This window comes from Sinohyriopsis cumingii, chromosome 17, assembly GCF_028554795.1.
Source record: "Sinohyriopsis cumingii isolate HCF-2022 chromosome 17, ASM2855479v2, whole genome shotgun sequence".
Classification (NCBI taxonomy): Eukaryota; Metazoa; Mollusca; class Bivalvia; order Unionida; family Unionidae; genus Sinohyriopsis; species Sinohyriopsis cumingii.
In genome coordinates, this window is record NC_142977.1 from 13,398,390 (window position 1) to 13,415,811 (window position 17,422).

Below are 17,422 nucleotides of genomic sequence, written 5' to 3' on the forward strand. Positions count from 1 at the left end.
ACAACAGTTTGAGAAAAGAACATAAGAAAACAGTAAAATATTTGCATACATGTAGGTTAAAGTAACTCATCTTTGATCCTGTGGACTAATTTTTCTGTTTTACCACAATATGTATCTTATGTAAAACAAAAACAAAATTTAAAAAAAAACAATGTAGGTTAATGTGACTGATTCAGCTAAAATCCTGGCAATGAAATAAGCCACTGACTTATTTTACTATCAGTGGCAGAAAGTCTAAAAATACACATATTATCTTAAGTACACCTGTGTCAACATAATATTCTAAGTTATAACTGTCATGTCAGGACATTCCCAAATTTGTGTGTACATTACCAAAACACACCTGTTACCAAAAGAGTGCACTAGAACATGTAGAGAGCATGATTAATGTGGAGCACAATAAGCAACAATGACACTCGGTTGAAGTACACAGTCCAAAAATGGTAAAATTTGTAAATATGACAAATTCAAATAAAATTGGTAAAAAATGAAAACATTCCTTTGGTAGATAGGTTACTATATATAAATTATCCAAATTTGATAATTGATGGTTGAAATTCAGGAAAATATTGAATGGATTTTGGTTTAGGTCTCTAAAAATGGTGGCTGAACAAATGCAACAGCTTAAAACTTAGGACGCTGCAAAGTGAAAGGGAGGTAATGGGCAAAGGTTGTTGCCCATGTCCATAATGGATATAGATGAAAAAGATATTGGTCATCTATTTGGAGGGCTGAATTCGGGTGGTAGCATGTTTATATCGCCTAATTGTAATGTGATCATATTTTAAGGAGAAACTCAAACAAGAGGAAGTAATCCCTTATCATAAAAAGGTAACAATGAAATAAATTTACCTGCTGACAAGTACAGTTTTGTTGACAAGCTCTCTTACCTGTTGACAAGTAGTTTCAATGACTTACTCTCTTACATGTTAATGAATAGTTTTAATGACTTACTATCTTACCTGTTGACAAGTACAGTTTTGTTGACTGGCTCTCTTACCGGCTGAAAGTAGTTTTCTTGACTAGCTCTCTTACCTGTTGACAAGTACATTTTTGTTGACTAACTCTCTTACCTGTTGACAAGTACAGTTTAATGACTTACTCTCTTACCTGTTGACAAGTATAGCTTTAATGAATTACTCTCTTACCTGTTGACAAGTACAGTTTTGTTGACTAGCTCTCTTACCTGTTGACAAGTAGTTTTAATGACTTACTATCTTACCTGCTGACAAATAGTTTTAATGACTTACTCTCCGACCTGTTGACAAGTACAGTTTTGTTGACTAGCTCTCTTACCTGTTGAAAAGTAGTTTTGTTGACTAGCTCTCTTACATGCTGACAAATAGTTTTGTTGACTAGCTCTCTTACCTGTTGACAAGTACAGTTTTGTTGACTATCTCTCTTACCTGCTGACAAGTAGTTTTGTTGAATAAGTCTCTTACCTTTTGAAAAGTACAGTTTTGTTGACTATCTCTCTTACCAGCTGACAAGTATAATTTTGTTGAATAAGTCTCTTACCTTTCGAAAAGTACAGTTTTGTTGACTAACTCTCTTACCTGTTGACAAGTACAGTTTTGTTGACTAGCTTTCTTACCTACTGACAAGTACAGTTTTGTTGACTAGCTCTCTTACCTACTGACAAGTACAGTTTTGTGGACTAACTCTCTTACATGTTGACAAGTACAGTTTTGTGGACTAACTCTCTTACATGTTGACAAGTACAGTTTTGTTGACTAGCTCTCTTACCTACTGACAAGTACAGTTTTGTGGACTAACTCTCTTACATGTTGACAAGTACAGTTTTGTGGACTAACTCTCTTACATGTTGACAAGTACAGTTTTGTTGACTAACTCTCTTACCTGTTGACAATTACAGTTTTGTTGACTAGCTTTCTTACCTACTGACAAGTACAGTTTTGTTGACTAGCTCTCTTACCTGTTGATAAGTACAGTTTTGAGGACAAGTTTTCTGGATGCAGTCTGGCAGCTCATATCCCTCCATGCACGCACACCTGACAGAGTCCATATCACATACATCCACATGGTATGTAGCACTGAAACCTTTTGTCACAGATACTTGAAATGCAGAAAGTTATAACTGGCTAAAGTGTGTAAAGACAGGAATATTAAAAGTTATAACTGACTAGAGTGTGTAAAGATGGGAGCAGTAAAAGTTATAACTGACTAGAGTGTGTAAAGATGGGAATATTAAAAGTTATAACTGACTAGAGTGTGTAAAGATGGGAGTAGTAAAAGTTATAACTGACTAGAGTGTGTAAAAATGGGAGTAGTAAAAGTTATAACTGACTAGAGTGTAAAAAATGTGAATATTAAAAGTGAATTATAAAACTTGAGAGAGCTGTTTCAAATTAATCAATGTACATAGCAAGGGCAGGAAAACTGCAAAGGTAGACTGCAAATGTAAACAGCACATAATGTACACTTATGATAAGAGATCTCATATTGTTTTTAAATTTCTAAGTTAGATGCACCTAGAATTGTATTTTTTGCTGACAAATTTTTGCTGGGTCCCAAAGCTGGTTTCTACAGTTTTGACTGAACTTTATTGGAACCCATTAGGGGTACAATATATTGGATATAATTATATCAAAGCTGACGCAAAGAAAATGTACATGCATTGTTTCCAAACTGTTACATTAAGAAACAAAAGATATATAATTTTGTGGACAAAACATTATAATCTATGTTACTTCCAGATTTATGCAATACTTTTAAGAAAATGTTTTTTCTCCATAGCTTTTAACTATAAAATTACCATTTCCGCTAATATCAGCTGAGAAGTAGATGGTCATTTTTCCTGTGATGGCTGTGACAACAGGAATGTTCTCTTTCCTGCCGCCACAGAATGCCCCAAGCAGTGTTCCTTTCTCATCGGCATCATCATAGCCACTGATGAATTCTGGGATTCCATCATACACATATATATAATCCTGAAATAACATAATCTTGATACATATAAACACCTATAAACACAATCATGAAATATACGAAAACTCACTCTAGAAAAAATTTGAACACTGACATAACTACACCTAGCCCAGAAAAAACACTGTAAGGTTCTGATAATATTTCATGTCATTTCTAAAACTGTATGCAAAGCATGAAATCGACACAACAGCTATTTCAATATAAAATCCTAAAAGACTAGATAGAATTTTTACCTCAACCCTGAGAAATGAAAAAGAACAAGCACAATGACAAAAACAAAAAAAACTTTCAAAATAAAAGGCTGCACTAGGTCTGCTAAAGTCTTAACACAACATGCGGGAAACTTGTTTCTATTATTCTGACAGTCTGTCTCAAACAGATTTTTAAATACGAAGTTTGTTACAGTTGATTTGGCACCCCCATCTTTAACAATACTCAACCCGCCTGATAAATGGACTTGGATGAGAAAAACATTTCATGTCTTTTTTATTAGCCATTATTGCTTACCCGTCCACATTCAGTCATAATTGACTCCATCTCCAAGGAGATATGTTTATTGTTTACATCTAATGAAGATTCCAGAGTGAAGTCTTTAAATACTGTCAGAATCCACAAGCAATGAGATCGCCAGCTCATCACTCCAGAGCCTTTGAAGGTCCCAAGAGCACCATTAGAAACATCATTCAGCACAACTCTATCATCACAATTACGGTAACATTTGCCTCCATTCCTGAAAGTGAAATTAGAGTCAAGTGACACTGACATACAACATTCTTTTCAAAGCAATAATGGGGAAATATTATGATAGGTGAAATGATGTTAGAGTTACCTTCTTGGATAAACCATCTCCTTTTCAGGCATGAGACTGAAGCATATATAAAATATCTGAAAATATGTGGGTTCTCCTTATGCACTGATAAAAACTCATTAAAAATGATATACCTTGTAATAAAAATGAGACCGATTTGCATTTTTTAAATTCCATTTATCTCCAGTTGTGCCTTAGCATTTGCTTTCAACACAATCTGACTACAGACTGCATATAAAATGCAGTTTTGTCAAACACCCAGAGCACAAGATTCTGTACTGAAAATTGTCCCAGTAGTTGGTAGAGTTTTAAATAAAGGCATGTTTCTGTTATATTAATTGTGGCCATCTGGCACCCACAGAATTTTTATTTTGAAATACCCCCGTCAAATATTAGTAAATCTTGCTTGGCAAAATGTTAACCTCATTCAATTCAGCTTAGCACTGATTAGTCAGGATCTACACTGGATTTTAATATTCAGGTGAAATTACTTTCTTTACGCCACAATAGGATGAAAGTTGGTGAAAATGGTGGGAAGCAGGTGTACAAAGTTAAAAATAGTTATTGATATTACTGTTTACTGTATATGTTCAAGTTAGATGAAAGCTAAAGTGAGGTAAATTATATTTCACAGAGAATACTTCTCTCGTCACATTAATATTTGTGACATAAGCCTGCTACCTCCTAAATCCACTTGTACTAAATGAAAATTCATCCTTTCTACCTCATACAAAGGTCAATAACTCTTGCCCACTACACCTCCTCGCTAGGTATCACTAGTTTTTATGCTGAGTGATATACCAACAAGGAAGCTCACATGCTGGGGTGGTTGGGAGTGTTTTTAAGTAATGTGATAGGGCAAGTATTCTCAGAGAAACGTAATTTATTAAAAAATTTGCTTCCTCCTTCAAATATGTTCCTGATCACATTAACGTTAGGAGAATGGTTAATAGGAGGAAGGAATGCTGAGCATCCTATCTATACCTCAGGTATCCTTCTAGGGAAGAAAGATTGGATTCCTTACGTGAATGATAACTCACTCTCCCACTTAAAGAAACACAGCACTGAACACCGAACCATCCAATCAGAACTGAAGATAGTTTGAGTCAACTGGAAAGGCATGCAAGTGGCTCACACCGCATACCGAACCTAAAGCTATCAATAAACAGGTTAGTATGGTAACAGCTTCAACGAGGTCCAGACTAACTGCTCGAATTTTTCTGAACTGAGCCACAATAAGATCCAGAACAGATTCCAGTTTGGAAACAGGATGAGGGAATTTGGCCTATTCAAATGAAAATTGGCTAGTAGGTCTAATAGGTGTTTATCACAATCAATATCTCTTCTCCCATGATGCCTGAATCTGTCAGATATCCGGGAGCATTAGCCATTATTGGCAATTAGTACCCATGTTTTCTCATGTAGAGTCAGAAGGACTGAGGCATTTAAAATTGCCCAGGTTGGCAATAAACCCAGATGGACAAAACACTGGGATGGATGGAGGTTGGACTTTTCCAGTTCACTAGAAAGACTAAATGACCCAAACGTGAAAGATTGTTTGTGCCTTGGAGTAGAATAGAACTTACCATTTGTTTCTGGAGGATGTCATCTAGGTCAACCGCCACAGTTGAAGATGAAGTTGATCAGAACAGGGTGATCACGCAATCCATAACCTCAGTAAAAATCCAAGGGCTGATGTTGAAGCCAAAGGGTAGGACTCTAATCTGACAAATTGTGTGATCATAAGCAAATCAGAATTTTGTGAAGCGGAGTGGACAGTGAAAATATGTCAGTCAGATCGAGACTGACAGCATCCTTGTCCCATCAGATGCAGAGATGGATTGATCTCAAGATCTCCATCTTGAAGTTTGATGATGAAATGAATTGGTTGAGGTGGCTCAGGTCAGAGATTGGTCTCAACTTGCATTTCGCCTTCTGAATAAGAAGGAACCTTGAATAAAACCGTGGCAAACCCATGTTGGCACTGCATCTTCCAGTTTAACTTAGTTCAAAACAAAATTTCTTCCAAGGCACATCAGATGAAATTTTCAAAAATATCTTTACAAAGGGTACACTGTTACTTTCTAAAAATGCTGACAAGAATGTGCCATGATGAGTCTATCAAATGAATGATTGCATATAATTACTGGATGTCTGTAACTTGAATAATATGCATGCTTTCACAAATGCATAACACAAAAAATGTGTGCAAAAATGCATTTTTGTGAGGTCAGGTAGACAAATTCATCATGTTTTCAATTTTTTAAAGTTTTATCTTTTTTACTAAGGTCTCATTCCATTTTTAAGTTCAAAATGAAATTTTAGGTTTATTGAGGTTTTTGAGCTCCACTGCTAACCCTGTTTATAGCCTTGAGTAGTGGTAGGGGGTGGAGGGCATTCTAAAGTTGCCAACACCCAACATATTTCCTCAACTGTGAACTTGAAGATATTTGGATCTGAGTATGATTGATTTGTAGGAACGTTGTCACACTGACTGTGTGTTGAGTCCTTACTTGCCTCCAAATGCAGCTCTGGATAAGCCATACCAGTTGGCACTGATAACTCAAATCCATCCTCTTTGAAAATTTCACTAATTCTCCTTTCTGAATAAGCAGTGGACATAAAGAAGTCTAGCACTGATGGAACAGCCAGCTGGTTTGCCTGGCATATGGTCAGCCTGAATGCTGGCAGTATAGTTGTTTTGGCTATCACATGGACGAGCAGCTCCAAGGGCTGTGCAGGACAGACAGATTTTTCACTGAAATTTTCATCTTTGTAAGGTTACGTTGCCGAGTGTACAGCTAAACAGATGGATCTGTTACTAACATCCCCATAAATCCTAGTTGGTTGGACCATTTAATCATGCTAGGATGGTTGGATGGCTAACCTCTGTACTGGCCACTCCCAAGGGCCTGTATGGACAGGCAAATTTCTCATTGAAATCTCCATCATTTTATGGTTATGTCATCGATGGTAGGGCAAAATGGATGGATCTGACACTTACATCCCTGTAAATCTTAGTTGGTTGACCACTTATCAAAAAAAAAGACCGCCATGCTGGATGGCTGGAAGGTCGGGGGTGTATTATGAAACTGATCCAATGGATCCAATATGCAAAGGTCAGAAGGCCATGCTCAGACATGTGAGACTTACACACAGTGGGTTGCCTAAAACTGGGGGGAAACTCCCCCAATAAGTCAGGATTGCAAGTGATGAGCTTAGGTTATGGGGTGGACCCAGCTTCACCCACAAGACTCACAATGGAAGTTGGCTTTAGATGAATCCTGAGAATGTCAACATTATCTTTCCTCAACTTGCTCCATCTTTCCTTCCCTTTTGATGTCTTTTAGATTGTTGCATTGAACTTGCATTTCATGCATTTAGTTGACATTTCTACTAAAGCGACACAAGAGGAGAAAACAAAGCATAAATTAGCAATTCAGCATGTTACTAAGTTGCTAATACTGTAACCCAGACTTCCTCTGTCCACATATTGCACATGCTGCATGTTATGAACTCGCTAATACCATACCCATTACAAATGGAGTTAGCAAAAATAGTCAGTGTCAAATTTTTATGCCTTCTAGACTATGTTTTGAGCTTATTCAATTCATGCATTCAGCTGACATTCTACTGAAAAGACACAAGAAAAGAGAAAACAAAGCATAAATTAGCGATTCAGTATGTTACTAACTCGTAAATACCATCTCCATTAACGAGTGAAAATAGTGTCACACAAAGATAAATGACAAAATGAGGTCAATGATAGCATGGTGTAATGTGGTCTTAAACAGACTAAGTCCAATGAGTTGACAAAGTAACTCAAATTGGCAGAAATTTTGAAGATAATGTTGTTGGTGTTGTAGGGTTTAATGCCATTTTTCAGCACACAATAGGCTATACGTGGCGGCCAGTATTAATGGTGGAGGAAGAACCCGGGAAAACCCCGGAAAGAACCACCGACCCACGAGAAGCTATAGGCAAGTTTTCTCACATACCCACATTGGCTGAATCCGAGACTCGCACCCACGCAGACTGGCAGAAACTTTGAAGATAATGTATAAAACCTATAGAAGAATGATTGTCCAAAACAATAAATCCCAAAATAAACTTGGATGGTCTGATTTTAACTCTAAGATGGCATCGATTGTCAGAAGTAAAATGAATAATGTTATCAGTATAGCAGCAGAGCTAGAAAAAAACTACAGACACCAAATGGTGGCAAGGGGAGGTAATGGGCAAGAGTTATTGTCCTTTGTCTTTATGAGATAGAAAAAGATGACTTTTGTCTTTTAGGAGGGCTGGAGTCACGTGGTAGCAGGCTAATATCCTAACAAAATGTGATTGGGAAACATATTTGAAGGAGAAACCAAATTATCTGCCAAAAGAAATAGAGTCTGAGATATATATATATACAAACTATTGAAAAAAATTATTCTCCCCCCCCAACAAAAATTGAAATTATTTCAAAGTATGCAACAAGAATTATGTAACAAAACATGATAAGAAAGAAAGGAGTTTGAAATCAAAATTAAATTGACCATGTTTACCTTGAGTCACCATAGAAACCATCCATACACTCCTGACAATAGAAACCGGTGGTGTTATTAATACAGAAGCATTCTCCTTTTCCACTGTGACAAATACCTCTTTGGGGATCCCCATGTCCATTACACTCACACTTATAGCAACCTGTAATTGATGTCAAAATAAAATGATACAATTTTCAGAACCGACTCATTTTTAAATTAAATAATTCTGATACACTTCTATAACACACATAACTTATTAAACTGATTTGTGGTAAAATTTTTCTTGCTCCTTGAAGAACAGGAAGCATATGAATTGGTACGATCATGTCATAAGCTTGTGCCCTCGTGTCATTAACAAATGCCCTTATGTCATTATTGAATGCCTTCATGTTGTGAACTGGTGCCCTCAAATGCAATAATATAGTATTATCAACACTGTGATTGGCTAAATTGACATTCATTAAAGTCTCAAGGAACATGAAATTCAAACATGCAGAATAGCAATCCAAACAATAATAATAACTAAATATCCAATGGGTACCTAATTAGACAGCAAATTTGGTAAATACAAGAGGCTTAAGTGGGCTTGATATCACTCGCCAGAATATATGACTTAACAGTTGACCATTTCACTAAGAAGGCATATGCAGTATTGTAGGAACACATCATATGTCAACTATCTCCCAAAAATGTTATATCATGTGGATTTTATGTATTTTACTATATCCTGGTTAATTTTTCTGAAGATAATGCTATAATCTGCATGCAGTCTCTCATTCATAATCAAAGTCATCCCATTTACAGAGTTGAATAGAGACTGGATAAGAAGTAAAGTCTCTTGATCTAGAAAGGTAACAAGCTGAGCTAATCAGAAGTAAAGTATGCCATTAATATACACTCAGATCACAATTATTACAAAACCCATCATCAACAATGATAACTCGGCTTAACATGAAGCAAATACCATATGGAATTCAGTCCCTGGAGTAATATCAAGCCAATTAGATATAAGATTATCTCATTAATATGGAGCAATATCAAGCCAATTAGATACAAGATTATCTCATTAATATGGAGTAATATCAAGCCAATTAGATACAAGATTATCTCATTAATATCCATAAATCCTGCTCATAATCAAATTTGTCCAACATCTTGATAATAGAAGACTATTTAACAAGTTTAATCAAAGTCTCATCAGAAATAAAATTACGTGATTGATGACAACCTCAGGCAACTAATGCATCAACAGCATGCATACATTTTACGTGTAATCAAGAAAGTTAATAAAAAATAAAACTGTAACAAAATGCAGCCTCTAGAGTGACAAAAATACACCCATATCAGATGCAATATCACCCAATAAGAACACACAGGTCTCACTTGTAATAAAAATCATCTAGCAATTTGACAGTGTTAGTCTATTTAACAACTTAAAGTTTTATTAAAATTGGGTCAGAAATAAATGCGTTTAAGTGCCATGAAGCTCTGCCAATCACGTAACAAGCTCAGCCAGTCTGATGCAAGTTTACGTCATTAATATGCATGAATGCAGGGCCATACCAAACTCACATGGTCTTGTAAAGTGTGATAACAACTGATGGAATGAATGCAGGGCCATACCAAGCTCACATGGTCTTGTAAAGTGTGATAAGAATTGATGGAATGAATGCAGGGCCATACCAAGTTCACGTGGTCTTGTGAAGTGTGATAACAACTGATGGAATGAATGCAGGGCCATACCAAGCTCACATTGTCTTGTAAAGTGTGATAAGAATTGATGGAATGAATGCATGGCCATAACAAACTCGCTTCATCTTTAAAGGTAAGAAAAGAACTATAGGCATGAATGCAGGGCCATACCAAAATTGCTGGGTCTTATAAGGTGAGATAAAAACTGAAGCCATGAATGCAGGGCCATAACAAACTTGCTAGGTCTTATAAGGTGAGATAGCAACTGATGGCATGAATGTAGGGCCATACCAAGCTCACATGGTCTTGTAAGCTGAGATAATAAGTGAAGCCAACTTTGAACAAATCAGATCATCAGCTATTGAGCTGCAAATAATTTGTAAAGTAGGAAAACTTATTTCCAGCTGTGTTCTTGTAAACAATAAATGTAACGTAGTTTATTAATGAACAGTATTCTTCATTTTAATCTGTTTAATATCACACACTAAAATGAATACCTATCACACCCTTGAGTGGTAGCAATATTTACTGGCCTTCATGTTCATGTGCACGGCTCTTACACTCAAACAAGTGACTAGTGTCCTCCACTAAAGTCCCAGGAATAAGTCACTAAGTCCAGATTAACAGTCATGGTCACTTAGACCAGCAAATATCAGTGCTGTACTGAGATGCAGTCACTACATGTATTCACTTATTGTTTTCATGCTTGCTTTTGACGCAGCCTGAAGAATGCCGAATTTACACCAGTCTATGTGCTATCTGTGATGCAATACATTAAGTTACCAAAGCCTATTTGCTATCTACAAGGCAATACATTAACTTACCAAAGCCTAGGTGCCCTATCTACAAGGCAACAAATTAACTTTCCAAAGCTTAGGTGCCCTGTCTACAAGGCAATACATTAAGTTACCAAAGCGTAGATGCCCTATCTACAAGGCAAGACATTAAGTTACCAAAACCTAGGTGCTATCTACAAGGCAAGACATTAAGTTACCAAAGCCTAGGTGCTATCTACAAGGCAAGACATTAAGTTACCAAAGCCTAGGTGCCCTATCTACAAGGCAACACATTAAGTTACCAAAGCCTCAGTGCCCTATCTACAAGGCAACACATTAAATTACCAAGGCCTAGATGCCCTACCTACAAGGCAATACATTAAGTTACCAAAGCCTCGGTGCCCTATCTACAAGGCAACACATTAAGTTCCCAAAGCCTAGTTGCCCTGTGTACAAGGCAACACATTAAGTTACCAAAGCCTAGGTGCCCTACCTACAAGGCAACACATTAAGTTACCAAAGCCTAGGTGCCCTACCTACAAGGCAACACATTAAGTTACCAAAGCCTAGGTACCCTACCTACAAGGCAACACATTAAGTTACCAAAGCCTAGGGGCCCTATCTACAAGGCAACACATTAAGTTACCAAAGCCTAGTGCCCTATCTACAAGGCAACATATTAAGTTACCAAAGCTAAGGTGCCCTATCTACAAGGCAAACATTAACTTTCCAAAGCTTAGGTGCCCTGTCTACAAGGCAATACATTAAGTTACCAAAGCCTAGTTGCCCTATCTACAAGACAGTATATTAAGTTACCAAAGCCTAGATGCCCTATCTACAAGGCAACACATTAAGTTACCAAAGCCTAGGTGCCCTATCTACAAAGCAATATATTAAGCTACCAAAGCCTAGGTGCCCTACCTACAAGGCAAAATATTAAGTTACCAAAGCCTAGTTGCCCTATCTACAAGGTAATATATTAAGTTACCAAAGCCTAGATGCCCTATTTACAAGGCAATACATTAAGTTGCAAAGCCTAGGTGCCCTATCTACAAGGCAATACATAAGGGTGTAAACCTAAATAACTGACAGACTTAAAACCAATAGGATAATCATCCAAAAGGATAATCATCAAAAAAATAGCCATCATTATAATTAAAATTTAAAATAAAAAGTTTTAATGAGTTTTTCTTTTCATTTACTCTATAATATTGTTAAGGATATAGTCCATATCACCTATTCCAAAGATAGACTTTGTTACTGTGGATAGAATCTATATCATGTTTTTGAAAATCTTTACTTTCACATTTTAGCATAAAATTGTATGTAGTAGTAAAATAACCTTTTTAAGTGTTACACTTAGTGGTAAACTACAGGGACTCTGAAAATCCTAAATAAATGACCAATGTAACGATACTGCCCACATAAAATTACCAGTTCCTGTGTAAAAGACATGTAACTGTACTGCCCACATAAAATTACCACTTACTGTGTAAAAGACTGATGTAACTGTACTGCCTACATAAAATTACCACTTCCTGTGTAAAAGACTGATGTAACTGTACTGCCTACATAAAATTACCACTTCCTGTGTACAAGACTGATGTAACGATACTGCCCACATAAAATTACCACTTCCTGTGTAAAAGACTGATGTAACTGTAATGCCTACATAAAATTACCACTTCCTGTGTAAAAGACTGATGTAACTGTACTGCCTACATAAAATTACCAGTTCCTGTGTAAAAGACTGAGGTAACTGTACTGCCCACATAAAATTATTACTTCCTTTGTAAAAGACTGATGTAACTGTACTGCCCACATAAAATTACTCCATTAATTTCTTTGTTACCTTTTAAAGCAATCACACCACCAATGGATCAACTAATTAATCAATATATAAACTCACCCTCCTTAAAAGCTGGATCACCATAGTAAGCCAAGAGACAAGAGTCACAGAACTCTCCTGTGGTGCCATTTTGACATTCATCACAGATACCAACTCCAGTTAAACATGTGCTGTGATTGTTACAGCCACAGTTCATAGAACAGTTCTCAGATGTCCATCCCAAGTCGCATATACACTGGTAATCAGGAGGGCCTGAACATCTTCCATGTTCACACTCGTGAAAGCATCTGAAATTTTTTATTAAACAAAGTTGAATAACTGTTCTGTAAAACACTGCATTTTGCCTGCAAATCATGTAAATATGTACACACAATATATCTGTAAAACACTGCATTTTGGCTGCAAATCATGTAAATATGTACACACAATATATCTGTAAAACACTGCATCTTGCATGCAAATCATGTAATTATGTACACACAATATATCTGTAAAACACTGAATCTTGCCTGCAAATCATATAATTATGTACACACAATATATCTGTAAAACACTGCATCTTGCCTACAAATCATGTAAATATGTACACACAATATATCTGTAAAACACTGCATCTTGCCTGCAAATCATGTAATTATGTACACATAATATATCTGTAAAACACTGCATTTTGCATATAAATCATGTAAATATGTACACACATTATATCTGTAAAACACTGCATTTTGCCTGCAAATCATGTAATTATGTACACACAATATATCTGTAAAACACTGCATTTTGCATACAAATCATGTAAATATGTACACACAATATATCTGTAAAACACTGCATTTTGCATACAAATCATGTAAATATGTACACACAATATATCTGTAAAACACTGCATTTTGCATACAAATCATGTAAACAGGTACAAACAATATATCTGTAATACACTGCATTTTGCCTGCAAATCAAGTAAACAAGTACACACAATATATCTGACTTGGAAAAACATTCAGACAATAACATTCACTTGGTTAATATTTGCCCAATACATGCAAGAACAGTTGGCAAAGAAATCTCAGTCAGTAGGATGCTTTCTCTAAAACTTTCTTTTAATGCTGTTGATTGCATACATTATTAAAAGCAATTGTTTCTAGGCCTTTCCTTGACTTCAATACCTTCATTCAGATTTGAAGGCATATTAACAAACTACGCCAAACATTTAATGGCCAATGTGCCTGGGTTCTTTCTTTCACAGTTGGTCAGATTCTTTAAAGTGATTTTTTTCAGACAATGTTTAGTAAATGCTTCATCTGTTTTGAGCAATGATTACCATATTCGATAGTGGATTGGCATCGTTTCTGAAACATTAATGGCCATCAAGCTTGTACAATTTAAGTCCAATTTGGTCAAATTCTTTTATAAAGTTTTTCATCAGTTAAAAGTGTTTTCCATTTTTATTTGCCATCCACTCATGCCAAGATGCTTCATGTCAGATTTGCTTGAATTCCAAGAAGTGGGTTTTGAGAGGTTATTTAATGGTCTTTCTGTTTTTATTAATGGTGGCCATACTGAATGGCAAACTGGTATAATTTTTTCAAATTTAAGAGCCATTTATAACAATAATTTTCATTGGTCAAATTTTGACAAGCAGTTTCTGAGAAATTGCTTCAATTTTTTTTTTTTTTAAATTTTTTATAACAGTGGCTATATTTTTACAGGGGATCTATGTTATTTGTGTGAATCCAAATAGGATTTTATGCTTCCCATCAAATTTGGTTCAATTCTGATCTGCGGCTTTTGCAAAGTCATTTAAATGTAATCCTGTTTTAAGTATTGGTAGCTATTTTAGGTAATGGCAGCCATTTCAGGTGGCAGATCTGCATCAAATTTGCAAGACCTTTCTGCAAAGATGCCTTCTGCCAAATCAGATCGATTTCTGCAGATTCTGTTATGTCATTTAAAAACATTTAGCAATTTTAAGTTACAATACCCATATACAATAGTGAATCTGCATGATTGAACAAATTTGAAATAACTTCATGCAAGAATGCATTCTACCAAATTTAGTCAAATTCTACTGAGAAGTTGTTGAGAGCAGAGATGAATGAATAATGGACAAGAATAAAAGAAAATATCATAAGCTCACCTGGCCTCTTGGTCATGTGAGTTAGCTGAAGCTCTATCTATGGTTAAAAATGGCACATACCCATACATATTATTATATGTTCTCCCATTCACACCTACCCTACCACTTAATATGACACAAATATTGTAACCCATGATCTGTTTCCTATGTCATCTGTCATTATGTACAAATTTTGTAACAATATTATTTGACAAAAGTCAATATAGTAGCAATTTATGTGACACCTGAATTTACCCCCTTTTCCAAAAAGTATACCCTTTCACAAATTATGTACCAAGCTTTGTAATTTACAATCCTGCAGTTCTGCAGATGTGGTTATGGCCAGATGGAGATGTGGTTATGGCCAGATGGAGATGTGGTTACGGCCAGATGGAGATGTGGTTACGGCCAGATGGAGATGTGGTTATGTGGTTATGGCCAGATGGAGATGTGGTTATGGCCAGATGGAGATGTGGTTATGGCCAGATGGAGATGTGGTTATGTGGTTATGGCCAGATGGAGATGTGGTTACAGCCAGATGGAGATGTGGTTATGTGGTTATGGCCAGATGGAGATGTGGTTATGGCCAGATGGAGATGTGGTTACGGCAGATGGAGATGTGGTTATGTGGTTATGGCCAGATGGAGATGTGGTTATGGCCAGATGGAGATGTGGTTATGGCCAGATGGAGATGTGGTTACGGCCAGATGGAGATGTGGTTATGTGGTTATGGCCAGATGGAGATGTGGTTATGGCCAGATGGAGATGTGGTTACGGCAGATGGAGATGTGGTTATGTGGTTATGGCCAGATGGAGATGTGGTTATGGCCAGATGGAGATGTGGTTATGTGGCTATGGCCAGATGGAGATGCGGTTATGGCCAGATGGAGATGTGGTTACGGCCAGATGAAGATGTGGTTATGTGGTTATGGCCAGATGGAGATGTGGTTATGGCCAGATGGAGATGTGGTTATGGCCAGATGGAGATGTGGTTACGGCCAGATGGAGATGTGGTTATGTGGTTATGGCCAGATGGAGATGTGGTTATGGCCAGATGGAGATGTGGTTATGGCCAGATGGAGATGTGGTTATGTGGTTATGGCCAGATGGAGATGTGGTTATGGCCAGATGGAGATGTGGTTATGTGGTTATGGCCAGATGGAGATGTGGTTATGGCCAGATGGAGATGTGGTTATGTGGTTATGGCCAGATGGAGATGTGGTTACGGCCAGATGGAGATGTGGTTATGTGGTTATGGCCAGATGGAGATGTGGTTATGGCCAGATGGAGATGTGGTTACGGCCAGATGGAGATGTGGTTATGTGGTTATGGCCAGAAGGAGATGTGGTTATGGCCAGATGGAGATGTGGTTATGTGGTTATGGCCAGAAGGAGATGTGGTTATGGCCAGATGGAGATGTGGTTACGGCCAGATGGAGATGTACAGACTATCACAATATCCCCTTGCTAAACTAAGTGGAAAATGACATTTCAGCACAATATCGTCATACTGAAAGCTTAATGGCTGTGATATTGGCACCCTGTGCTTTGCAAATAGAGACAAATAAGGCAATTAACAGAGATATTACAAGTTAAATGACCTTAAAAGCAAGGAACAGAAAACACCTATTTGACATCATTATATATATATATATATATATATATATATATATATATATATATATATATATATATATATATATATATATTACACATATTAATTCATCACAACCTTCATAAAAATAGCTACTTAAGTGCAACTTAATTGGAAGGAAGCACTTACTAAATAATGACATCCTAATTTTCTCAGAACCAATCATCGCACATATGTAGGAAGCTGATGCTAACCTCCTACAACATTCCACTTGTCACTGAACTTAACACCACAATGAGAAGGAAACTGCTGCTAACTTCCTACAAGTGTGAAATTATCTCAGAACCATCACCATACATGAGAGAGAGAGAGCTGCTAACTTCCCACAAGTGCAAAATTATCTCAACCACCACACTTAAACAGGGAGACAGCTGGTAACTTCCTACAAGAGTGAAATTATCTCAGAAACCTTCACCACACTTGAGAGAGAAACAGCTCTTATTTTCCTACAATAGTGAAGTTATTTCAGAACCTAACACCATACATGGGAGGGAAGCAAATGCTAACCTCCTACAGCATTCTAATTTTCTCAGAACCTGCTAGTGTATTATTATGACCTAAATTTTGGGACTAAATTAAACTCTCTGAAACAGATCATACACGCATTTCCTGGGTGAGTCACTACTGTGAGAAATAATGAACCCCCATAATAAAGGGTCACAAAAGGAGCCAAATCTTCTAGCATTTATAGGTTACTGCATTTGTATGGGAAAATATGAACAAGTTTTTGGGATGGATAAACTGCACTCCCAAGGTCAAGCAGTATACCATCTGACACAACGAGTTCATATTTTCCCATGGAAATCCAGTAACCTTTATATTATATACTCATTTTCTTATTCTATACAAGGCTTAATTACATAAACAAAAAAACACAACAAGAAACAAAGTAACTGAATGTATGCAGTATTTCAAACTAAATACAACTTTTCCATTTGGTCTGGAATGAAAAGATTTTGGTATTTCTGTCAATTCTACTAAATTTCATGATTATGAACTGGATTTATCTGAGTGAATTCTACATGAAGTACATCTGATTTCAGCAGT

At 36.6% G+C, this 17,422-nt stretch overlaps 1 protein-coding gene across 3 annotated transcripts in view; it reads right to left on the reverse strand.

Annotated features, from left to right (window-relative positions):
• Positions 1-17,422, reverse strand: part of LOC149777776 (multiple epidermal growth factor-like domains protein 8) — a 151,497-nt gene that overhangs the window by 63,482 nt on the left and 70,593 nt on the right. For all 3 annotated transcript variants that reach the window (XM_089938810.1, XM_089938812.1, XM_089938811.1), the window contains exons 13-17: positions 12,667-12,893; positions 8,308-8,449; positions 3,457-3,679; positions 2,777-2,951; positions 1,937-2,076 (exon numbers count right to left, since the gene is read on the reverse strand). In XM_089938810.1, the coding sequence (XP_089794936.1) occupies positions 1,937-2,076; positions 2,777-2,951; positions 3,457-3,679; positions 8,308-8,449; positions 12,667-12,893 (907 nt within the window). The remainder of the gene's footprint in view (positions 1-1,936; positions 2,077-2,776; positions 2,952-3,456; positions 3,680-8,307; positions 8,450-12,666; positions 12,894-17,422) is intronic.